Below are 25,407 nucleotides of genomic sequence, written 5' to 3' on the forward strand. Positions count from 1 at the left end.
AACAAAACTGGTGAAAACATGTATCTATACTACTATTAAAAAAGCAAACATGAATTATCCTAAAGCCACACAACAAATTGTACGCAGGATAAGCAGGACCTTCCGATCAAGTCAACTTAGACATATCCTACTGTCCATATTATATCGATAGTCTGATATTGAAATCAACGTCTCAGATTGAATGTTCTGCCGAGCAGACGTCCTGCCGCTCCGCTTCCTTCTACGCGGCCCCGCCCATTCCCTGATTTCTCGGATGGATTGCAACTAATCATGATTCATTCCCCGATTCTTCTTTCTCCATGCCCCTAATTCCCTCAAGAAAAAGAAAGAACGGATCCACCATCGCTTCTCCCTTCCCCTACCTCTGAATCTGCCCCGAGTTACCCTGCCTCCGGTGGCCGCCCGCGCTCTTGCAAGCCGCCTACGGCCTCCTCTGCAGGTCAGCCGCTCCCAGCGCGCTCCTCCTCCATTCCCTATCCCTCTCCTCACTAATCTCTCTTCTTCTTTCCGTTCCCGAGCTGCAGGACGCCATGGCCACGGATTAAAGCTCCGTCGGACTTTCGCTCGCGACTGCCGGCCTTCTTCACGACCAGATCGACGACGGGGACGACCGGATCTGCCCCGCCACCTTTCATTTCTGCCTCGCCTAGCAGCACTGCGCATCTGCCCCACCTCCCCAGCCAGCGCAGCCGCCCCTCCGTGTCTGAGTCCCTGTGCTGGCCAGTGGCCACGCCCACCGCCTGCCCAGCACCGCTCTCCCGTTGCCTTAAACAATCCAGCTCCACCACTAATCCATGCCCCTGCCCCGCGACTGAAGAGGATCAGGTGACAAATGTAACAATTTATTTGAATCAAATGTGATTTTTCAATTGTAAATGTACGATAGTGCCAATGTTTATTCTATCTGTGTATCATCTTCTGTTTACTTCACACGTCTATTGCACAATATCCCATTTCTGAATGTTATGTCTCGATTTCACATGCAGTTCATATATTGCATTGTAATAACACTTTATTTCTAACTTATAAATCGGAATGTAACAGGTTCATTGTAAATCTGTGACATTCATTCTATATGAAATATGATATATCAGCTTCAGACAAAGAAGTTCAACCTACCACCTTATTTTCTTGTTAATGTATTTTAGTCAAGCTATCTTAAGTGACTTGTTCCGGCGACGGTCAAGAACTATCCTGGACAATGTTAAACATAGATAGCAATGCATATTTGCCCTGTTCCACATGCATTACAGTTATGTTGGATCCTTCTGAATTTCATAGAAGCACAAGCTGCTAGCATAGCGGTGTGCAGGGGGGAGGCCTTGAGCAGACAGGTGACTGTGTCGCTGGGGCAGCGGATATGAGGCATATCTGCAGGCACCAGATGGTAGGCAAGAGGCACATGGCAGTGTGGCGAGCCAGTGGCTTGCTGCTGTTGCGAGAGGGCTACCTAGAAGATGGACATGAAGAATATGGTGCCAGCAATGGCAAAGGGGAAGGCAGGGAGTGGTAAAGTGAAAGGTATATTTCCTTTTGAATTTCTGTATTTGTGTACGTTGGCAGGGGAAAACGATAGTGTGCAACTCTGATTTTTATTCCTGTCAGACTTTCAGACAGTGTACACTAGAGTGATATTGTGGTCTTTTCATGCTGTAAATTGCAGATTTGACTAGACACATCGGCTTAATTTTTATTATTATGATCGTAGTAGTATTTTCATGCTGTAAATTTCAGGTTTGACAAGATACTTTGGCTTAGTATACGAGATATAGATACTCCACAACATGTGTATGGTCGCGTAACTCTTGGTTCTCCTAAATCAGCCTTCGATCACATGAAGGTATACCCCGGTGCAGGGTATGTACATAAACTAAGTGCAAACGTGTAATCTATATGTATTCTTTTCAATGGTAATTTGATATTTGGCTTTCCAAACTAACCTTGCAATTTAGTTAGAAACAGTTAAGTTCTTCAGAAATCCCTTGAAACATTCTCAAGCAAAAGCAAACGAAGGGCATACCAGTTCCTTTTTAATACGAGCCTCAAACTTATTGTATTCTTAAATCTAAATATGTTCCCATTGTTGCATCATTTAGCTGTTCTTTATTACCTCATCTAGTAATGTTTCTTTCGTGGTTTCGCTGAATTAACAAAATAGTTTTTATAGCTTATTTGTGCAGCTATATGCTAAGATTGTGTGGGCAATATGTCTCTTTCATACTGCTTATTAAAGTTTGATGGATTATGGTTGGAATGTGATGCTTATCTGCTCATTTTATTTTCTACAGTTTGTGATAAGATCGGATTTGAGGTGTATTTATAACGATCACATAAATGAAAGGCTACAGGAAGATTTTGGAAATGGCAATGGTGTCAACAAAGACATGAGACAAGAGGTAAACACTCTTCTATATGTTACCCTCTACTATTTGATTGTACTGTTGAAATTGATTTTGCGACCCAAATATGGTGAGTAGAATTTTACCTTATATTTTTTGATTACATGTGTTGCACACTGGTCTATATGTACCCATATCCATCTGGGCGAAGAGTTCCAACTTTTGAGAACGGACATTGTGCAAAAGTTTGTTCTTTCATGCTTGCCATTCATCCCCGAACAGTTGTGACAGGAATTGCAATACTGTAGATCTGTACATACGCGAGTGCTGTATGACAACTTCATTATGAACTGGTCACCTCGAAATTTGACAAGCATATGAGATATGTGTAGTAATTTGTGTATGCATTACAGCTTGGACTGGCGGCATCGACTGAAAAATCATCCCAACCATCTTGGAGACAGCCAGGCAGGTGTTGCGAGCTGTGATGCCTGAGGCACCCGCCGAGAAAATGGGGTTCGACATGATGATCAAGGAAGCGCAGGGTATGCTCTTCTAATTAGTTTGATGATTTCCACATGTAGTAATGCTACTCTGAATGTTTTTGCATAACAATCTGAAGATTTTTTTATTGAAATCTTCGTGGTGGTTCTTCCAGTTAAGTTGAGCTTAAGACGTAGTGATTCTGGTGTGAAGTTTCCCAAATGCATTTTCTAATACAAAATTTCTTTTTCCAGATATAGACTCTTTTTGCTAATAAATAGGCCAATCTGAATTCAAAGTTAAATAAAATTTGTGGCCTTCTGTTGATAGATGGAATTACACGCTGATGGACTGTGGGTTTCTATTTTTCTTATAGAAACAGAGAAACCGAAATTATGTTTGCAAGATGGTTATCATATATTCTAATTCAGACACAACCGATGATACAACAACGCTCTTCGCCAAATTCTAATTCAGTCGAGCGTATCTTAGCTTGGGACCATGCCCGTGCAACAGTTTTTGTCATCTTCATGCCCCATATAAGTTGCTTCTGTCATGCATAGAAGACAAAGACGCCACCGACAGCAGCGACACACATAGTGAGGTCATTGCCCGACAGGATTTTTCTTTGAGCTGCCTGGAGACTTGCTTTGAGCTACTAGGAGACATCCAGTGTTGGTGTATTCTCCCTTCATTTCCCTTGTTTTTTCATTGAAAATCTGAACATATGTAGTTGATTTCCAGATTTCGATCGCCCTACAATATTTTTGACTTAGTTATTTGTACATAGTACGAGCTTGAATATTGAATAAGCAGATCTATTAAATATATAAATAGAATTTTGTGCATTAGTTTGTATGTGCATTTGCACACATGCATATGATTATTCATGTCAGATTTGTTACGTGCTTTTTTTGCCACCAAAGTTAGGTGCACCTCCTTATTTTTCAGATTATGATTTGAAGCCTTTTTTGAATAGTCCTATTTGTATTTGGAGGATTGTATCTATATACTATGTTAACAGGAGATGTAATCTCATTTATTTTCACATTAATAATAAGTGCCTCTTCAGTATATCAAAACAATATTTCTCTATGGGGAGCCTGCAGTTTGTGATGTTGTAATTTTTCTTTGGGCAAATACACTACAGGAAAAAAAATCTATGCTGCGCACCTGAAAAGGCAGATATGTACTCGGCATAGTGTTTGCTGAGTGTAAAACTCTATGAAGTGCACTTGGCATACAACTAGCATGGTGTTTACAGCATGTATTTGTCGGTTTTTGAATGGAATGTTAAGATTCTTATGTTCAATTATAATTTATCTCCGAAAGCCCATTATAGAATATTTATATAGATTCCCATTTATTAAAAATATACTGTACATGGATTTTAAATTTCGGGTACTTTGACCATATTCACATTTAAATTTAATGAGGGACACGTGCGTTGCACGTGCACGGTTACTAGTGTAAGAAAGGAAGAGACCCGGTTAAAAGTAAAGAAAAAAACAAAAAAACCCAAAAAAGTAAAAATATTAGCTCGATTGGCCTAAAATAGGCCGCACCCAACTAGGTAATCATGAAACCATGGTGAGCCTAGTGGTTACCAGCGTGCATGGTTAGCTGGGAGACCATGGATTGATCCCGTGTTGTTGGGCTGACCCCATATTGTTTTCGCTCTACTTGAGAAAATTATCAGTCTCACTTAAGGCGATAAATAGTCGCCGCGCTTTCCTTCCACTCGGGGAAGGGGGGAGAGCTTTTCACTTTTTAGGCCCGTTGATATTTAAAATAAATATAAAAGCCTCCTAATCATATTTAGTCTTTTAATATTAATTTAACATTATTGGAAATTAATTCCATCTATATATAATTTATCGGTAATACCCGGTATTGCCCAATAAATTCGGAAACCCGTCCGATGACCCCGAAACGCTTCCGGTTCTCTAGAAACTATTTCGAATATTAATTAGACTATTTACAAATATTTCCTCGTTACTCCCATCCTATGAACACTTAGTAGATCGTGATTACCTTAAGTTTGTGACCGATAGCGGAATCGTGGACATCCATATTGATCCCTATGTGTACAGGAATGACATTGGAGTGAACCTTTGGTTATCATGTGTTGTTCCTTTTGCTTCGTGATACTTTACAAAACCCGAAGTGACATTTATTGGTATCCTCTTGAGTCATACACATACTCACTATACCGGTCTCCTCGTTACTGGTTTTGTTCTTCTTTCTCGTTGACATGTTCTGGCATCCCCGTGATATAGTCACCTGTGTCTGGCCAGACAATGACGGATGTTGTCACACTGAGAGGGCCCTAAGAATATCTTTCCATCATCGGAGGAGCTAATCCCACTATCAAGCTATCTAGTCCATTGTCAAACTTTTTGATGAACCTATAGGTTGTCATTATGATCATCGTGTTAGAGATGACGTTTGAGCAACCCAAAGCCCACCATACGGTAAGAAGTGACTATGATACTCTCATGGTCTAAGGAACTAAATCACATGTTAACACTCCGTGTTATAACAATTGACTTCTGACAATATTATCTTAAAATATAACAAACAAGTTTGTGTAGATTCAATATGATCGTTCTACTAACGTCATACTTTCATTGTTTTCGGACTATCGTTGTACTTAACTATGTCCTAATATACGAAAAACATGATCACGAACAACACTTGAACCAGTGTTGACTAGGAACCTAATTTTACCTTTTATCATTCTACACGTGCATAAGAGTATTCCACTGAATCGCATATTACAGGATCATAGTAGTTATAGCATAGAATATAAACTACTCCCTCCGTCCTATAATGTAGGACTTTTTTACACTACACTAGAATAAAAAAACGTCCTACATTATGGGGCAGAGGGAGTATTAATTATGAACATAAAAATATAATGATACAACATTATTACCTTTAGGGCATATTTTCCAACAACACACCCCGTACAAACTAGGGAAACCCCTTCCCGCCATTGTGTTGGTTAGTTTCCAAATACTTTTGAAATCAAACTCTATGTGATCATACCCTTAGACCCATACATGCAACCTTGGTTAATTCTCTCCTTATAACCTGAATATTATGTCGGTATTGCTAATAGATGTGTCAAGGTATTTTCTTACTCCCTCCCAAAATATAAGGCGCGATTGACTTTTTATAGTCTTTGATGCACGCCTTTGACCACTAATATATATCAAAGTATATGGATTGAACATGTATAAATGACATCATCGTATTTGTCTTGCAAAACAATTTTATTTCATAAGTATTTATATAAATTTTATAGACATACAATAGATGAAAATCATAGTCACAGTTGTGCGACGAAGACCAAAAAAGTCAAACCGCGCCTTATATTTTGGGAAGGAGGGAGTACGTTGTTCATGCATTGGCCTTTATTTTCATGCTGTATCTTTATTTGAATGTTACTTGTTATGGTTATTTATTTGGGGTTATATTTTGTATATGATAGATTTCCAGAGTGTGACTCTCAGAGTACCACTCCAGGACTAAGGCAAGTTGCAATTTCGATGCAGAGACACAAACCCTACCAGGTCCGGGTCGTCAGAACACACATCAAATCAAAGACACGCTTTGGAGGTTAATTGAACAGTAGTAACGTCACATGGTGAATGTTGAGTCCAAGTGAACTAGATTTTCGCTCACACACACTATTGGGCCGTGAATCAAGATTGTTGCAACCATCGGTCGACCGGTGTTGAGCAAGTGGAAAATGCCTCCATGGTCCCCACTTGTTTTCATCAAGTTTGAGTTGCTCACCATGTGTGCCACATGGTCTCCATGCCGCCACTTAATATGCAAGCACTGTAGAGGCAAATGAATAACAAGTATGGTTTAAAGCCCTTCAATTTGCATAATTGTTTGAGTTTTTCTATATTCTTTTTAGATTTGATTTCTGCCACTACTAATTGTGGATTAGATGAGATAATTAGAGTTTTACTTAGACAAGTTGTAGTGCCTCGTTGGGATGAATGGCAATTGCACCATTTGTTGAGTAGATGTGCATGTTTATAGATTACACTTTGCATGGGGTGTGCGTGCGATGATGATGATGATGGATGTGGATAATGACTGATATCATGCATCAACGTACACCCCTCATCAAAACGAAAATGTATCTACATACATGCAGTAGAGTTGTATGGTCGCACAATAAAAAGTATAGAGTTGCAGATGTCCATCATCATTCTTTAGGTACGAAATCCACGACGCAAAGGCTGCGATGCGATGTGAGATCCACGCTCTCCTAGAGCTTTTGAGTGAGCCCACTCGACTCCACAGACCGCCGGGTGGCGTTCCATTGCGATGCACATGGTCACTCAGAAGCAAACAGAGGTGCGTGCGACCTGTGTCGCTTGTGGGCCCGAGTGACCAAACACCTGGAGGCTGGAGCCTGCCTCTGTCTCAGTCTCTGTGGCCGAGGCAGACGCACACGGGATTCCCGCGAGCACGCCTGACCGAGTCCAACCGGTCCCACGCCGCAGAGACCCGTTGCTCGCCTCGAGAGTCGAGATCGAGACCAACAGAACTAGCCGTTGCGACTCGCGAGGACGAGACTCGTGCCTCCCCTTTCTGCTCTGTCTTACTAGCCGTTGCCTCCCGTACCCCAATCCCCTCTCCTTCACCACTCTCGCTCGCCACTCCCTCCCACACTCGCAGCTTCTTCCTCCTCCTCCTCGAACCCATTCCACCCACAGCTAACCTCCTCCTGATTCGGAATATTCTGGTGAGCAATTCGGCCGACAGACATGCCGCCCCCGCCGCCGCCGCTGGCCCGGGCTGCCCGGCGCGGGCTACTCCTCCTCCTCGTCCTGCATTGCTGCTGGGGCACCCTCCTCTCAACGGCCAGCGCCGCCCACCACGCGGCCGGCGACGGCGTCATCATCAGCCAGGCCGACTACCAGGGCCTGCAGGCCATCAAGCACGACCTCTCCGACCCCTACGGCTTCCTCCGCTCCTGGAACGACACCGGCATCGGCGCCTGCTCCGGCCACTGGGCCGGCATCAAGTGCGTCAACGGCAGCGTCGTCGCCATCACGCTCCCCTGGCGCGGCCTCGGCGGCCGCCTCTCCGCCCGCGTCGGCCAGCTCACGGGCCTCCGCCGCCTCAGCATCCACGACAATGGCATCGCCGGCGCCATCCCCGCCGCCCTCGGCTTCCTCCCCGACCTCCGCGGCCTCTACCTGTTCAACAACCGCTTCTCCGGCGCCGTCCCGCCGGAGATCGGCCGCTGCGTCGCGCTGCAGTCCCTCGACGCCAGCAACAACCGCCTCACCGGCCTCCTCCCGGCCTCCCTCGCCAACTCCACCAAGCTCATCCGCCTCAACCTCAGCCGCAACTCCATCTCCGGCGAGATCCCGGCCGAGGTCGCGGCCTCGCAGTCCCTCCTCTTCCTCGACCTCTCCTACAACATGCTCTCCGGCCGCATCCCTGACGCCTTCGCGAGCGGCTCCAAGGCGCCGTCCTCGGCCTCCTCCGACGAGCGGAAATTAGAAGCCATCACCGGGACGTACCAGCTCGTCTTCCTCAGCCTCGCGCACAACACGCTCGACGGGCCAGTGCCGGAGTCGCTCGCGGGGCTCACCAAGCTGCAGGATCTCAACCTCTCCGGCAACAGCCTCAACGGCTCCATTCCCGACAACCTCGGCTCGCTTCACGACCTCAAGGCGCTCGACCTCTCCCGGAACGCGCTCGCCGGAGAGATCCCGGAGAGCCTCGCCAACCTCACCACCACCCTCCAGTCCTTCAACGTCTCCTACAACAACCTCTCCGGCGCCGTGCCGGCCTCGCTCCTACAGAAGTTTGGGCCCCCATCCTTCGCAGGAAACATCCTGCTCTGCGGCTACTCTGCTTCTTCGCCGCCCTGCCCGGCATCGCCGTCCCCCGCGCCGGCATCACCCGGGCAAGAGCCCACCGGACCCCGCGGCGGCCGTACAAAGAAGGAACTCATACTGATCATAGGGGGGATCGTTCTCGGCATCCTCATCTTGCTGTCCCTCTGCTGTCTCCTGCTCTGTTGTTTGATAAGGAAGAAGAGGTCGAGCGGTAGCACTGGAGCACGGAGCGGGAAGCAGTCGTCCAGCAAGGAAGCCGGTGCCGGTGCCGCCGCAGCGGCGGCCGGGAGAGGCGAGAAGCCGGGAACGTCGGAGGCGGAATCCGGCGGCGACGTGGGCGGCAAACTGGTGCATTTCGACGGGCCGCTGGCGTTCACCGCCGACGACCTGCTGTGCGCGACGGCGGAGATTATGGGGAAGAGCACGTACGGGACGGTGTACAAGGCGACGCTGGAGGACGGCAGCCTGGTGGCCGTGAAGCGGCTGAGGGAGAAGATCACCAAGGGCCACAAGGAGTTCGAGGCCGAGGCGGCGGCGCTCGGCAAGATCCGGCATCCCAACCTGCTGCCTCTCAGGGCATACTACCTCGGCCCCAAGGGGGAGAAGCTTCTCGTCTTCGACTACATGCCCAATGGCAGCCTCTCCGCCTTCTTGCACGGTGAGATTGTTAATTCTTTGAGCTGAATTTCACTCTGCAATCGTTGGTTCTGACATGAACATTTGGTTTGATTTGACTGTAGCTCGCGCGCCGAACACGCCGGTGGAGTGGGCGACGCGGATGACGATCGCCAAGGGCACGGCACGCGGCCTGGCCTACCTCCACGACGACGCGAGCATCGTCCACGGCAACCTCACGGCCAGCAATGTCCTTCTCGAGGACGGGTCCAGCCCCAAGATCGCCGACATCGGGCTGTCCCGCCTCATGACGGCCGCGGCCAACTCCAATGTGCTCGCCGCCGCGGGCGCCCTGGGCTACCGCGCGCCGGAGCTGTCCAAGCTCAAGAAGGCGAGCGCCAAGACCGACATCTACAGCCTCGGCGTCATCATCCTCGAGCTCCTCACCGGCAGGTCGCCCGCCGACACGACCAACGGCATGGACCTGCCGCAGTGGGTGAGCTCCATTGTGAAGGAAGAATGGACGAGCGAGGTGTTCGACGTCGAGCTGATGCGGGACGCGACCACCGGGCCGGACGGGGACGAGCTCATGGACACGCTCAAGCTCGCGCTGCAGTGCGTCGACCCGTCGCCGTCGGCCCGGCCCGAGGCACGGGAGGTGCTGCGGCAGCTTGAGCAGATCCGGCCTGGGCAGGAGGGACCCGGCGACGAAGCTCACGTGGCTTCTGCGAGCAATGAGTAGGCAGAGCAGAGCAGAGCAACCGGAGAAAACCAGGAGAAGATGATGCGATTTTTAGCTTAGCCCAGAGAGAGACATTTAAGAAATTCTTTGATTTAATTGCAAAAGTAGTACTACTGTTATCCATCAGTGTTTGGTTTGTATAGCAGGCAAGTCTTATTTGCAACTCGAATACGAAGGATGGCGAGAAAGGACTTGGTAATGGTCTTCCTCTTTGATTTTTACAGCTCCTGTCCAGTCCGTCTTCCTCTTTGATTTTTACAGCTCCTGTCCAGTCCATGAGCAACTTTAAACTAACAGATAATTTGGCGTATTTTTAAGAAAAACAGGAAATGACTGTACATACGATGTTTTCACACTAGCAGTGCAGAAGAAACACGACATAAATAAAAAAGACATATTTTTATAGAAGAAGCACGTCCGGGTGGGATCACGAAAATTCGCCCCCAACAGGGGTCTGAACCTCGGTCTGCAAGGAAACACCACTGTGTCCTTAGCCCAGTTCTCGAAGAAACACGACATCGAACCCTTATTTCCTTCGAACCAGTTGTATGTGTGTTGTTAGAATACGTAGGATAGAAGGAATAGTTGTCTGTTTAATCTGTTTCTATCTCTACCGCTATCCTTTCTTCTCCCATAAGTTGTAATCTCTCTCTCGTTGTAATCTGGAAGAATCCTAGCGATATTCCAATCTTGTAAGCCACGACAAACTTCCTATAAATATAGATGCGGCCCGAGACAAAGGGTTCAACGCTTCCCACGCAATCTCATATGGTCATCAGAGCCCTTCCTCTCGTACGTCTAGCTATCCCCTGAGATCGATCTGTTGATCGAGAGAGAACACAGAAACCGGCCAAGAGAGAACCATCGAGAGAGAATCCATGGCAGGCACCAATGCCAGCACCGCTGCTTCCACCATCGCCTCCATCTCCACTGCCCTGATCGGTTCCACCATGAGCACCCTATCCACCCAAAACTCACCTTCCACTTTCGCATCCTCATCTACCTTCAACAGCAGCACCTCCCTTGGTTCACCTCCATCAGAGAAGCTCACGAGGACGAATTTCCTCCTCTGGAAGGCCATCGTGCTACCCCAAATCAAGGGGGCACAGATGGAACACTTCCTTGACGCCACAAGCCCGGCGCCCCCTGCTACCATCACCGTCATTAATGACGAGAAGGAGGAGCAGGTCTTCAACTACGCTCGGTCGATCTGGTACGCCCAGCAGCAACAGGTACAAGGATACCTTATGGGATCTCTGTCACGTGAGGTTCTTGCGCAGGTCGCTACTCTGCTACTCTTCAGACACCGGCCGAGGTGTGGAGTGCCATCCACGCCTCTTTTGCTGCCCAGACGCAAGCTCAAATCGTCAACACCCGCATCGCCCTCGCCAACCTGCACAAAGGAAACTTGGGCATGTCCGAGTACCTTGCGAAGATCAAGGCTTTTGCTGATGAGATCGCTTGCACCGGTGATCCTCTCTCTGAAGGGGAGATAACCTCCTACGTGCTCAAAGGGCTGGACATCGATTACAATCCGGTGATTTCAGCCCTGGCTGCACGTGTTGAGCCGGTGACCGTCCAAGAACTCTACAATTAGCTGCTGAGTTTCGAAGCCCGTATGAATCTGCTGCAAGGTACCAATACTCGCCAATCTTCAGTTAATAATCTCACCCGTGGTCGTGGCAATGGAGGCCGAGGCCGTGGTCACCGTGGTCACCAGCAAGGGCGTGGCCGCGACAACAGCAACAACAGCGGGCGTGGGCGCGCCAACAACTCTGGCCCACGCCCCTCGGGTGCCTCCTACTCCAACTCCAGGCCAAGATGTCAGCTCTGCAAGAAACCAGGACATGAAGTGAAGGACTGCTGGCATCGTTATGATGAGGATTTTGTGCCTGAAGAACGCCACGTCGCTGCTGCAATCAGAGAACAAGAATAAGGAGGAGACACCATCTGGTATGCTGACTCCGGAGCCACAGATCACGTTACCAGCGAGCTAGAGAAGCTTGCAAACAGAGAAAGATACTATGGCAATGATCAAATAAACACTGCTGCAAGTGGAGGAGGTATGGACATACTTCATATTGGTCAATCTTCTATTAATCTCCCTACTTCTAAACGTGGTCTTCTTTTAAGAGACGTGCTTCATGTCCCTCAAGCAAACAAAAATCTTGCTTCCATGTCTCGTTTGACAACCGATAATAATGTTTTCTTTGAAACTCACCCCAACTATTTTCTCATTAAGGATCGGGCAACGAGGGAGCTCCTTCATCACGGTAGATGCGTTGGTGGCCTATATCCTATCACATCAAGAGCTTTTAGTCGCAAGCATCATCGTCAAGTCTACTCCGTCGTCAAACCATCCTTAGAGAGGTGGCATCAAAGATTAGGACATCCTTCATCCAAAATAGTTGATCAAGTAGTAAATAAAGGCAATCTTCAATTGTCTCATAGTGAGAATAAAGAGTCGGTTTGTGATGCTTGTCAATGTGCTAAGAGTCACCAACTTCCCTATCCCAAGTCGTATAGTGTGTCTCATGCTCCTTTAGAATTGATATTCAATGATGTATGGGGCCATGCCCGAGATTCTTTTGGACGAAAGAAATATTATGTTAGTTTCATTGATGACTATAGCAAGTTTACTTGGATATACTTGCTCAAGTTCAAATCTGAAGTTTTTACTGTCTTCCAAGAATTCCAAAAGCTTGTTGAGCGTCAATTTGACAGGAAAATTCTTACAGTCCAAAGTGACTGGGGAGGAGAGTATGAAAAACTTAACTCCTTTCGAAATATAGGCATTGAACATCATGTTTCTTGTCCACATGCACATCAACAGAACGGGTCAGCCGAGCATAAACACCGTCATATTGTTGAAGTAGGACTGTCTCTTCTTGCTCACGCATCCATGCCTCTTAAATATTGGGATGAGGCGTTCATTGCTGCCACTTATCTCATCAATCGTTTGCCTAGCAAAGTCATTGGGTACACTACTCCTCTAGAACGATTGTTCCACCAAAAACCTGATTATAATTCCCTCAAAGTCTTCGGATGTGCATGTTATCCTAATCTCCGTCCATACAATCATCACAAACTTGAGTTTCGCTCTACTCAATATGTGTTTATCGGCTATAGTAATTCTTCATAAAGGTTACAAGTGTCTAGAAATTTCAACTGGACGTATCTATATATCTCGGGATGTCATCTTCGATGAAAATATCTTTCCTTTTGCCAAGTTGCATCCCAATGCGGGAGCACTTCTTCGTGCAGAAATCTCTCTCTTATCTGATCCTTTGACACATTCTGATCACGGGGGAGAGTTAATAGAAAATGATCAAGTGACTAGTCCAGGAGAAAATATGGATACTAATGAAAAAATGCAAAGGTTTGCTGTGATTTTATGTGTGCAGAAAAGGACAGAGAAAGCAGCAGCGGATCCCAGGTCGATTCTCTGTCCAGGAGGGGCGCGCGATCCGATGTTGATCCTGGACGTGCAGCGCCGAGTGACAGGGCCAGCACGGAGCCTATGGCCGACCGCGGCCCCATTGCGGAGCCCACAGGGGCGGATGGTGTGGAGCGCAGCCGCTCCCCACGCTCCACATGGGAGCAGGCCGAGCCTATGGCCGACAGCCCGACCGCCGAAGGGCCCGCCAACAGTGCGCGGCCCGCACGCCTGGTCGCGCGTCTCCAGGAGTTGCCATGCAGAGCTCTCTGCCTGGTGCGCCGGATGCGAGGCGGATCTCGCTGGAGGTCTCAGATCAGGAGCCGTCAGGCACAGAAATAGAGGCAGATTTGCTGGGATCTTCTGTGGATGATTCTGGTGCTACAGAAATTGGTACTACTCCTTCACACATGACATCTGAAATTTCTCAGTGCAATACCAGATCAAAATCTGGAGTGTTTAAACCTAAGGAGTACAAAGATGGTACAGTAAGGTATGATCTTCATAAACGTGTTTTTCTTGCTAGTACTGGGGAACCTGCTCATTTAACTGAAGCTCTTGCTCATAAAGAATGGAGAAGGGCTATGGATAGTGAGTATCAAGCACTCATGAAAAATAAAACATGGCACCTAGTTCCACCAGAAAAAGGAAAGAATGTTATTGACTGCAAGTGGGTCTATAAAATCAAAAGAAAGTCTGATGGAAGTATAGATAGATACAAGGCTAGATTAGTTGCAAAAGGTTTTAAGCAAAGGTTTGGAATTGATTATGAAGATACCTTTAGCCCTGTAGTTAAAGCAGCTACTATTAGGCTTGTATTGTCTATTGCTATTTCCAGAGGATGGAGCTTACGTCAGCTAGACGTTCAGAACTCATTTCTTCATGGTGTTCTTGAGGAAGAAGTGTTCATGCGGCAACCACCAGGGTATGAGATCAAAAGCACACCTCATTATGTTTGTAAATTGGATAAAGCTTTATATGGTTTGAAACAGGCCCCAAGAGCCTGGTATTCCAAGTTGAGCACTCAGTTACAACAACTTGGTTTTACTTCAAGCAAGGCAGATATCTCATTATTCTTTTATAACAAAGGAAACATTTCTATGATTGTTCTGGTCTATGTTGATGATATAATTGTTGCTAGTTCCAGCTCAGAAGCTACTACTTGTTTACTTCGTGATCTTAACATGGAGTTTGCACTCAAGGACTTGGGTGATCTTCACTATTTTCTTGGTATAGAGGTAAAACCAATCAAGGGTGGGATACTTCTGACACAAGAGAAATATGCTAAGGATGTTTTAAGAAGGGTAGGTATGGAACACTGCAAACCGGTGAGTACACCTCTTTCCACTTCGGAGAAACTTACAGTTGAAGGGGGAGAGTTACTCGGGCCAGATGATGCAACTAATTATAGAAGTGTTGTTGGTGCATTGCAATATCTAACTTTGACTAGACCGGATATATCATACTCTGTCAATAAGGTATGCCAGTATTTGCATGCACCAAGTACAGTTCATTGGACAGCAGTAAAACGAATTTTGAGGTATCTAAAATTTACAATGGGACTTGGAATCAAGATTACTAAGTCGCCATCTATGCTTGTTAGTGCATACTTTGATGCAGACTGGGCAGGGTGTGCTGATGATAGAAGGTCCACAGGTGGATTTGCTGTGTTTTTGGGATCAAACCTTGTGTCATGGAGTGCAAGAAAACAGGCTACTTGAAAGCACAAGTGCTCCCTAGGTGGTTTTGATAATTGATGACAACATATCTCTTGTTGGACTAATGTTTCTATCTAGCATGTTTCAGATAAATTCAACAATGGAGTGGCATGGACTAAAGGTTGTGGGAATTCCTTCAAGATGCTAAGGACAAAGGATTGGCTAAAGCCTCAAGCTCAAGACTCTTCATTTTACATTTTAGTGATCCAAGATCACATTGAGTCCATAGGAAAAGCCAATACTATCAAGGAGGGATGAGGTGTTGCTTAATGAGCCTCTTGCTTCATGTGCTTAATGATATGCTCCAAAATCCTCAGCTACTTTCCCACTTCCACATATGACCTAAACCCTAAGCCAAACTCGGTCCTACCGATTCTTCCTATCCGGCGCCACCGAGTTTCACTTGTCATTGACCACTGCCAAACCCTAGCAATTCGGTTCTACCGATAAGGATCTCGGTCTCACCGAGATGGGATTGCAAACTCTCTGTTACCTATTGCAATATTCTCGGTCCCACCGAGATATGCAATCGGTCCCACCGAGATTGCAATGTAAACTCAGTGTTTCCCCTTTGTAACTTTTCGGTCTCACCGAGTTCCACTCGGTCTCACCGAAAAAGCAAATCGGCCCCACCGAGTTTGCCTGACCAATTCTCTGGTTAGCTAATTACCAAATTCGGTCCCACTGAGTTTGTGTAATCGGTCTCACCGAGATTACGTTATGCCCAAACCCTAACCGAATCGGTCCTACCGAGTTGCATGTCAGACCCACCAAAATTCCTAACGGTCACTAGGTTTACTATTTCGGTCAGACCGAGTTTTCTGATTCGGTCCCATCGAGATTGGTAAACTGTATGTAACGGTTGGATTTTGTGTGGAGGCTATATATACCCCTCCACCTCTTTCTCATTCAGTGAGCGAGCCATCAGAACACACACACCATTCCAACTCATATGTTCTGAGAGAGAACCACCTACTCATGTGTTGAGACCAAGACATTCCATTCCTACCATATGAATCTTGATCTCTAGCCTTCCCAAGTTGCTTTCCACTCAAAATCTTCTTTCCACCAAATCCAAATCCTATGAGAGAGAGTTGAGTGTTGGGGAGACTATCATTTGAAGCACAAGAGCAAGGAGTTCATTACCTACACACCATTTGTTACTTCTTGGAGAGTGGTGTCTCCTAGATTGGCTAGGTGTCACTTGGGAGCCTCCGACAAGATTGTGGAGTTGAACCAAGGAGTTTGTAAGGGCAAGGAGATCGCCTACTTCGTGAAGATCTACCGCTAGTGAGGCAAGTCCTTCGTGGGCGATGACCATGGTGGGATAGACAAGGTTGCTTCTTCATGGACCCTTCGTGGGTGGTTGCTTCTTCGTGGACCCTTCGCGGGTGGAGCCCTGTGTGGACTCGCGCAACCGTTGCCCTTGGGTGGAGCCCTGTGTGGACTCACGCAACCGTTACCCTTCGTGGGTTGAAGTCTCCATCAACGTGGATGTAGGATAGCACCACCTATCCGAACCACGGGAAAAACATCCGTGTCTCCAATTGTGTTTGATCTCTCCAAACCCTTCCCTATACATTCTTGCAAGTTGCATGCTTTACATTCCGCTGCTCATATACTCTTTGCAGGCTTGCTTGATATGTATTGTGTGTGTTGAAATTTTGCCTAAACTCCACTTAAACCGAAAAAGCTTAAAAATTGCAACTTGAGCATTATGTGTCTAATCACCCCCCTCTAGACACATCTACTTCTAGGTCCTACAAGTGGTATCAGAGCTTTGGTCTCCATTGCCTTGGTTTAATCACCATTGGAGGAAGATGAATGTGTCTACTCTAGGGAGTCTTAGACATAGAGTGCCTATTCTTGATGGAAAGTATTTTCATGAGTGGAAAAATGAGATGCTTGTAATCTTCAATCAATATCATTTGAACAAGTATATTGCTAGCCCTTGTGCACCCCATATTGATCCCTTGCATCCTACCCTAGATGAAGATATTGACATGATTCGCAATCTTAGAACTATTGAGCTCATCATTAGAGGATTGCCCAAAGATTTGATTGCTAGTTTGCCTACTCAAAATTGCGCCTATACTATATGGAAATTTCTTGGGGAACGGTTTCCCAATCACTTCTTGAAAACTTTGGATGAAATTCTCCATAAATCTATTGCCTTGAGTAAGATGAACTCTAGTGATCCTAGTTTTGGCAAATGTCTTCTTGAACTTGCAAATCTTAAATATGCTAAAGGAGATGTTGGAATCATTAATGATATCATACTCAAAGCTATAGGAATTCATAAAAGTAACCACTTTGATCATTTATCTAATGAATTACCCTCTCTAGGAAATGATGAGTCACAAGATCATGATGAACATGAATATTATGATGATGATGATAGTGACTCCAATCTTGATAATGCAATGAGACATTTTGGTCTTATGGCAAATCTTCGGGGATATGAATCAGGAGGAAAGGAATGGGTCCTTGATAGTGGATGCACTGATCATATGACCGGAGATGAAGAGATGTTCCGTGAACTTGCTGAAAACAACGGCCCTCGAAAATATGTCACCTTTGGTGATAATTCAAAGGGTAAAGTGGTTGGCCTTGGTAAGGTGGCCATCTCACATGATAGTTCCATTCAAAATGTCATGCTCGTTGAATCTCTTGGCTACAACTTACTTTCAGTATCTAGACTTGCTGATTTCGGTTTGAATGTCCTATTTACTGAGGTAGATTGCCAAGTATTTCGTCGAGACAATCATAAAATGGTCTTTACGGGTATGCGTAGAGGTGATCTTTACATTGTCGATTTCTCTAAAAAGGCACAACCTAAAACTTGCTTTGTTGCTAAATCCTCAAAAGGTTGGTTGTGGCATAGACGACTAGGTCACGTTGGCATGAGAAACCTTGACAAGCTTATTAAAGGAAATCATATCCTTGGAGTTAACGATGTCATATTTGATAAGGATAGACTTTGCAGTGCTTGTCAAGAAGGTAAACAGGTTGGAGGAAGACATCCCGTGAAGAACATCATGACCACAAGGAGGCCACTCGAGCTGCTTCACATGGATCTTTTTGGTCCCAACGCCTACAAGAGTCTCGGTGGAAATTCTTTTGGTCTAGTTATAGTTGATGATTTTTCAAGATTTACGTGGGTGTTCTTTCTTAATGACAAGTCGCAGGTCCAGAAGATCTTCAGAAACTTCGCTAGGAAAGCCCAAAATCAGTTTGATGTGAAGATCAAGAAGGTTCGGAGTGACAACGGAACGGAGTTCAAGAACGCAAATGTGGACACCTTTCTTGACGAAGAAGGGATTTCACACGAGTTCTCGGCTACGTACACACCTTAACAAAATAGAGTTGTTGAGAGGAAGAACCAGACGCTCATCGAAATGGCAAGAACGATGCTTGATGAATACAAGACGCCAAAGCACTTTTGGGCAGAAGCGGTTGAGACAGCTTGTCACGCAACAAATCGCTTATATCTTCACAAGCTACTCGGCAAGACGGCATACGAGCTCCTCACGGGTAACAAGCCTCAAGTTGGATACTTTCGAGTATTCGGCTCAAAGTGCTACATTCTTGATAAGCATCGTCGTTCAAAATTTTCTCCTAAATCTCATGAAGGTTTTCTACTTGGTTATGGCTCAAACTCTCACACTTACCGTGTCTACAACAATTTCACCCGAAAGGTTGAAGAGATGGTAGATGTGAAGTTTGATGAATCTAATGGCTCGCAAGTAGAGCAATTGCCAATTGATGTAGGAGACAAAGACCCTTCGGAAGCAATTCAAGACTTGTCCATTGGGAAAATTCGTCCAACCGAGGTGAAGGAGAGTACTTCATCCGTCCAAGTGGAAGCTTCTACTTCACAACAAGGTGAACCAAGAATCGACACGGAAGCATCCACAAGTGGGACATACCAAGATGAAGAAAACGAGGAAGTACGTCAAGATGAACATCAACAACCTCCTTCTCCACCACGACAAGAGAACGACGACGTCAACAATGAAGAAGGCCAAGAAGAAGAACAAGATGAAGAAGATGTTCAACAAAGACCCAAGCAAAAGCTCTCACGAGTTCGAGCAAGAATTGCCAAAGATCATCCAGTCGAGCAAATCCTCAATGATATACAAACCGGGAGAATCACTCGCTCAAGAACTCGTTTAGCTAACTTTTGTGAAAACTATTCATTCATCTCTAGCATTGAACCAATGAAGGTTGAAGAAGCATTGGAAGATCCGGATTGGATAAACGCTATGCATGAAGAGCTACATAATTTTGAGAGAAACCAAGTTTGGACATTGGTTGAGAAGCCCAACAACAACCACAACATCATTGGTACCAAATGGGTGTTTCGCAACAAGCAAGATGAAGATGGACAAGTGGTCCGCAACAAAGCACGTCTCGTCGCCCAAGGATACACACAAGTCGAAGGTATGGACTATGGTGAGACGTATGCTCCCGTTGCTAGACTTGAATCCATTCGCATCTTACTTGCCTATGCTAATCACCATAATATCACCTTGTACCAAATGGACATTAAAAGTGCTTTTCTAAATGGAGAAATAGAGGAGGAAGTTTATGTCAAACAACCTCCCGGCTTTGTCAATCCTAAGAAACCAAATCATGTTTACAAACTTCACAAAGCTCTTTATGGTCTTAAACAAGCTCCTAGAGCATGGTATAAATGCTTGACCAAGTTCCTTACTACAAGTGGTTTTGAAATTGGTAAAATTGATTCTACTCTTTTTACTAAAAGGGTTAATGGAGAACTATTTGTATGCCAAATTTATGTTGATGACATCATATTTGGTTCAACTAACCCTCTCTTTAGTGAAAAGTTTGGAAAACTAATGTCAGAGAAGTTTGAGATGTCTATGATGAGTGAACTCAAATTCTTTCTCGGTTTGCAAATCAAGCAAACTAAGGAAGGTACATTTGTCTCTCAAACAAAGTACACCAAGGACTTATTCAAGAAGTTCAATATGCAAGAATGCAAAGGTATGTCTACACCCATGCCTACTAGTGGACATAATGATTTGACCAAAGATGGTGAACCTGTTGATCAAAAAGTTTATCGCTCTATGATTGGTTCATTGTTATACCTATGTGCTTCACGTCCCGATATAATGCTAAGTGTGTGCATGTGTGCACGATATCAAGCTGCTCCTAAAGATTGTCATCTTAAGGCTGTGAAAAGGATAGTGAGATATTTAATCCATACACCAAATTTTGGCATTTGGTATCCTAAGAGGTCTTCCTTTAGAAAGTCCACTTCGGGTACTTGTCAATTTCTTGGTAGATCTCTTGTGTCTTGGTCTTCCAAGAAACAAAACTCGGTATCCTTATCCACCGCCAAAGCGGAATACATTGCCGCTGGTTCATGTTGTGCTCAATTACTTTGGATGACCCAAACTCTTAAAGATTATGGGATTTATGTGAAACATGTTCCACTGCTTTGTGACAATGAAAGTGCTATCAAAATTGGTCATAATCCTGTACAACATTCTCGAACTAAGCATATTGAAGTTCGTCATCATTTCATTCGAGATCACGTTGCTAAGGGTGACATCAATCTTAAGCATGTTCGCACCGATAAGCAATTAGCAGATATATTCACTAAACCACTTGATGAGAAAGTGTTTTGCAGGTTGAGAGGAGAGTTGAACATCATTGATGCTTCGAACTTGGAGTAGAAACTCCATTGGATACATGCAAGACATGAGCTTATAACTAATCCATGATGTATCTCTTATGGTAACTATCTTATGTCTTGGATATATTTGCACCTTGCATGTTGTCTAACCCATGTAGGTGCTTGGTTGAATCTAATTCCATGAGATTGCGACTCACTCACATCTTGAGCAATCTCTACATCACCAAGACTCTACACAATGGTGGTTAAAGACAAGGACGCACGAAACCATTCAAACATATCCTTTGACAAATTCTATGTTAAGCCTCATGATTGTCATTTTTGGATACACAAGTGCTCTTCCTTGCAAGAACTAACCCATGTAGGTAGATGAACTCAAACTCCAAGTGGTGCTCCCAACTCTTGATGAAATACATCAATCTTGAGCACCCACACAAGTTCAACTACATGAGCAAGAACCACATCACCACCCAAGGTATGTTATTCCATCTTAGAGAAGCTTTACTCCAAGACATGAGTCAAAGCAACTCAACAAGATGTGAATACATCAAGATGATTAAACGAGAAATGGTGACCCCATTTTGAGCTTAAACGATGAGTATGACCTATGATCAAGTGTTCTCACTTGACTCCTAAGTCAATGTACTCTAACATAGGTGAGTATGTCACCGCCCAATTCTAGATGAAGTTCTCTTGTGTCCTTTTCTGAGTTATTGCATTTGTTCCTTGCATATTTGTTTCCTTCTTTTTCAAACAAAACAAAAACAAAAACTTCATCTAGAAACTTTCACTCTTTTCTTTTTTTGTTCTTGTTCTGCATATTTCTGCATCAAATTCCTTGCAAATTCTTCAGCAAATTCATTGCAAATCTTTGTGAGATATTACTTGACTAGTGAGCTGAGGTGACAAGTGTTTTTCTCTGTGATGAACTCGGTTTCACCGAATTGCCATTATCGGTCCAACCGAATCCCCTCGGTACTACCAAAACATGCCACTCGGTGCCACCGATTTCGCAACAGGAAAAACAGTTTGCCACATATTCTATATTTCTTCTGATCCAGCTCCACTCAATGAATCTTGTCCTCTACAAGCATCACAGTTTTATTCCCTGCTTTGTACTGAATCTCAAGGACCAAACCTATACGACGGATTCCAGAAAGCCCTTCTTGGAAATTGATGTCAAAGGGGGGGAGAGAGATCACATCAAAGCTTATCATCAGGGAGAGAGAGATCACATCAAAAGAAAGTACTAAGGGGGAGAGAATACTCAAGGATCCCATATATTAAGGGGGAGAAAGAAATCTCCAAGGGGGAGAGAATACTCAAGGATCCCAGATGCTTGATGTTCAAGAGGAGAGATGCCACATGTCTTTTTGGGGCAAAGACATGTTCATATGAACTCATTTGAGTTAAGTTCTATTCATATCTTTCAGCTCTGATTTTCTGCTTCCTATCTTCTCCCAATATCCCATGTACGATTCAGGGGGAGCAAGACACTTAAGGAAAAGAAATCAGTCAAATTCATTGCATATCTTTATTCTTGGGGACATGTTGAATTCAATATGGTACCTTGTACTCACTCTCTACATGTCATCCCAGTCTTGGTATTCTTGTGGTTTCTTTTGTTTGCTCTGGCTAGTGGATGTACCTATGTTATCTAACCTTGTTTGTGCAGGTTCATTCCATCCTAAGCCAACTCAAGACCACAAGGTAAGCATATGCATCAAAATCATGAGTATGAGGAATTCTTGCTTATGTACATACTGTTTGCAAGAAGGACTCATGAGCATGAAGGTATTTTACTTGATAATCTTTTGCTCTGATGCATATGGCCACGATGCATGTAACACATTGCCTACTCTGTCATGGTCATGCTCTCACATGTCTCTATATTTCATACTTACATGAGTGCATACATGTAGGGGGAGTGTGACGCCCCCGTTTCAATCGTACACTAATCATGCACGCAAATGTGTACGATCAAGATCAGGGACTCACGGGAAGATATCACAACACAACTCTAAAACATAAATAAGTCATATAAGCATCATAATACAAGCCAGGGGCCTCGAGGGCTCGAATACGAGTGCTCGATCATAGACGAGTCAGCGGAAGCAACAATATCTGAGTACAGACATAAGTTAAACAAGTTGCCATAAGATGGCTAGCACAAACTGGGATACAGATCGAAAGAGGCGCAGGCCTCCTGCCTGGGATCCTCCTAACTACTCCTGGTCGTCGTCAGCGGGCTGCACGTAGTAGTAGGCACCTCCAGTGTAGTAGGGGTCGTCGTCGACGATGACGTCTGGCTCCTGGACTCCAGCATCTGGTTGCGACAACCAGAAAGAAAGGAAAAGGGGAAAAGGGGGGAGAAAGCAACCGTGAGTACTCATCCAAAGTACTCGCAAGCAAGGAACTACACTACATATGCATGGGTATATGTGTAAGGAGGCCATATCAGTGGACTGAACTGCAGAATGCCAGAATAAGAGGGGGGATAGCTAATCCTATCGAAGACTACGCTTCTGGCAGCCTCCGTCTTGCAGCATGTAGAAGAGAGTAGATTGAAGTCCTCCAAGTAGCATCTCCAAGTAGCAACTCCAAGTAGCATAATCCTACCCGGCGATCCTCTCCTCGTCGCCCTGTAGAAAAGCGATCACCGGGTTGTCTGTGGAACTTGAAAGGGTGTGTTTTATTAAGTATCCGGTTCTAGTTGTCATAAGGTCAAGGTACAACTCCAAGTCGTCCTGTTACCGAAGATCACGGCTATTCGAATAGATTAACTTCCCTGCAGGGGTGCACCACATAGCCCAACACGCTTGATCCCATTTGGCCGGACACACTTTCCTGGGTCATGCCCGGCCGCGGAAGATCAACACGTCGCATCCCCACCTAGGCAAAACAGAGAGGCCAGCACGCCGGTCTAAACCTAAGCGCACAGGGGTCTGGGCCCATCGCCCATAGCACACCTGCACGTTGCGAGGGCGGCCGGAAGTAGAACTAGCCCCCTTAATACAAGAGCAGGCTTACGTTCCAATCCGGCGCGCGCCGCTCCGTCGCTGACGTCTGAAGTGCTTCGGCTGATACCACGACGCCGGGATACCCATAACTACTCCCGCGTAGATGGTTAGTGCGTATAGGCCAGTAGCCAGACTCAGATCAAATACCAAGATCTCGTTAAGCGTGTTAAGTATCCACGAATGCCGAACAAGGCCAGGCCCACCTGTCTCCTAGGTGGTCTCAACCTGCCCTGTCGCTCCGCCAAAAAGTAACAGTCGGGGGCCATCGGGAACTCAGGCCCACCACTACCTGGATGGAGCCACCTGCCCCTTCAGCCCCCATCTCCAAACAGTATCACCAGTAATGTAACAGTGTAAAATATATAGTATATGCCCGTGATCACCTCCCGAAGTGATCACAGCCCAGTAGTATAGCATGGCAGACGGACAAGAGTGTAGGGTCACTGATGGAACACTAGCATCCTATACTAAGCATTTAGGATTGCGGTTAAGGTATCAATGACTGTAGCAGCAATGACAGGCTATGCATCAGAATAGGATTAACGGAAAGCAGTAACATGCTACACTACTCTAATGCAAGCAGTATAGAGAAGAGTAGGCGATATCTGGTGATCAAGGGGGGGGGGCTTGCCTGGTTGCTCTGGCAAGAGAGAGGGGTCGTCAACTCCGTAGTCAAACTGGCCAGCAGCAGCGTCGGTCTCGTAGTCTACCGGAGAGAAGAGGGGGAAGAAATAATGAATACAGAGCAAACAAGCATCACAAAACATAACAAGGCAATACGCGGTGTTCGGTGTGCCCTAACGCGGTAGTAGGTGATACCGGTGAAGGGGGGAAAACATCCGGGAAAGTATTCCCGGTGTTTCGTGTTTTCGGGCAGAGGAGCCGGAGGGGGAAAGTTGCGAGTTCGATAGGTTAGGGGTGTGTGGCGGACGAACGGACTGCGTATCCGGATTCGTCTCGTCGTTCTGAGCAACTTTCATGTTGAAAATATTTTAATCCGAGTTACGGATTAAAAGATATGATTTTCTAAAGATTTTATTAATTTCTAGAATTTAATTAATTATTTAATTAATTCGAAAAATGGATTTATGACATCAGCATGATGTCATGCTGACGTCAGCAGTCAGCGTTGACCGTTGACCTGGTCAACCTAACATGTGGGTCCTGTGGGTCCCACCTGTCATTCTCTGTTTAGGTTAATTACAGATTAGTTAATTTAATTACTATTTAATTAAGATAACAGGTTAATTAGATTAATTAATTAAGGTTAATTAACTTAATTAATTTAGTTAATTAATTAATTAAATAAATTTATTTTTATTTTAATTATTGTTTTATTTATTTTTATATACTTTTTTTTCATTTTCTTTTTTTAAGTCCCAGGGGGTGGGGCCTGCATGTCATTGGCTCTAGGGGGCCTAGCGGGTTCGGTGGGTTCGGGCGCTGGAGCGGACAACCGGCCAGGGCGACAGGGAGCCCCGCCCAGAAGGGCGCGGCCGCACTGGCGGGT

General features: G+C 45.4%; 1 protein-coding gene, 1 long non-coding RNA gene and 1 pseudogene across 6 annotated transcripts; all 3 read left to right on the top strand.

Moving 5' to 3' along the window:
- Positions 1-215: 215 nt before the first annotated feature.
- LOC123086316 (uncharacterized) lies at positions 216-3,673 on the top strand. 4 transcript variants are annotated; one of them, XR_006440791.1, is made up of 7 exons: positions 218-439; positions 525-825; positions 1,282-1,521; positions 1,735-1,840; positions 2,289-2,396; positions 2,753-2,884; positions 3,199-3,673. It is a non-coding gene; the product is annotated as an uncharacterized lncRNA (long non-coding RNA). The 4 variants fall into 4 exon arrangements; XR_006440790.1 differs by having other exon boundaries at positions 216-439; positions 525-1,521; positions 1,735-1,857; XR_006440789.1 differs by having other exon boundaries at positions 525-1,521.
- A 3,470-nt stretch (positions 3,674-7,143) lies between these two features.
- Positions 7,144-10,273, top strand: LOC123086317 (probable leucine-rich repeat receptor-like protein kinase IMK3). 2 transcript variants are annotated; one of them, XM_044508069.1, is made up of 3 exons: positions 7,144-9,359; positions 9,442-9,566; positions 10,205-10,273. In XM_044508069.1, exons 1-3 carry the CDS (start codon positions 7,616-7,618, stop codon positions 10,271-10,273), a joined length of 1,938 nt encoding a protein of 645 aa, XP_044364004.1. In that variant the 5' UTR covers positions 7,144-7,615. The 2 variants fall into 2 exon arrangements, with proteins under 2 accessions (XP_044364004.1, XP_044364003.1); XM_044508068.1 differs by lacking the exon at positions 10,205-10,273 and having other exon boundaries at positions 7,180-9,359; positions 9,442-10,098.
- Positions 10,274-11,535: 1,262 nt separating this feature from the next.
- Positions 11,536-11,671, top strand: LOC123088968 (uncharacterized; annotated as a pseudogene).
- The last annotated feature ends 13,736 nt before the right edge of the window (positions 11,672-25,407 follow it).

This window comes from Triticum aestivum, chromosome 4A (genome assembly GCF_018294505.1).
Source record: "Triticum aestivum cultivar Chinese Spring chromosome 4A, IWGSC CS RefSeq v2.1, whole genome shotgun sequence".
NCBI lineage: Eukaryota > Viridiplantae > Streptophyta > Magnoliopsida > Poales > Poaceae > Triticum > Triticum aestivum.

Coding starts and splice junctions, on each gene's coding strand:
- LOC123086317 (XM_044508068.1), top strand. CDS start 7,616: ATGCCGCCCCCGCCGCCGCCGCTGGCCCGGGCTGCCCGGCGCGGGCTA. Junction 9,360..9,441: donor CCTCTCCGCCTTCTTGCACG/GTGAGATTGTTA, acceptor ATTTGACTGTAG/CTCGCGCGCCGAACACGCCG.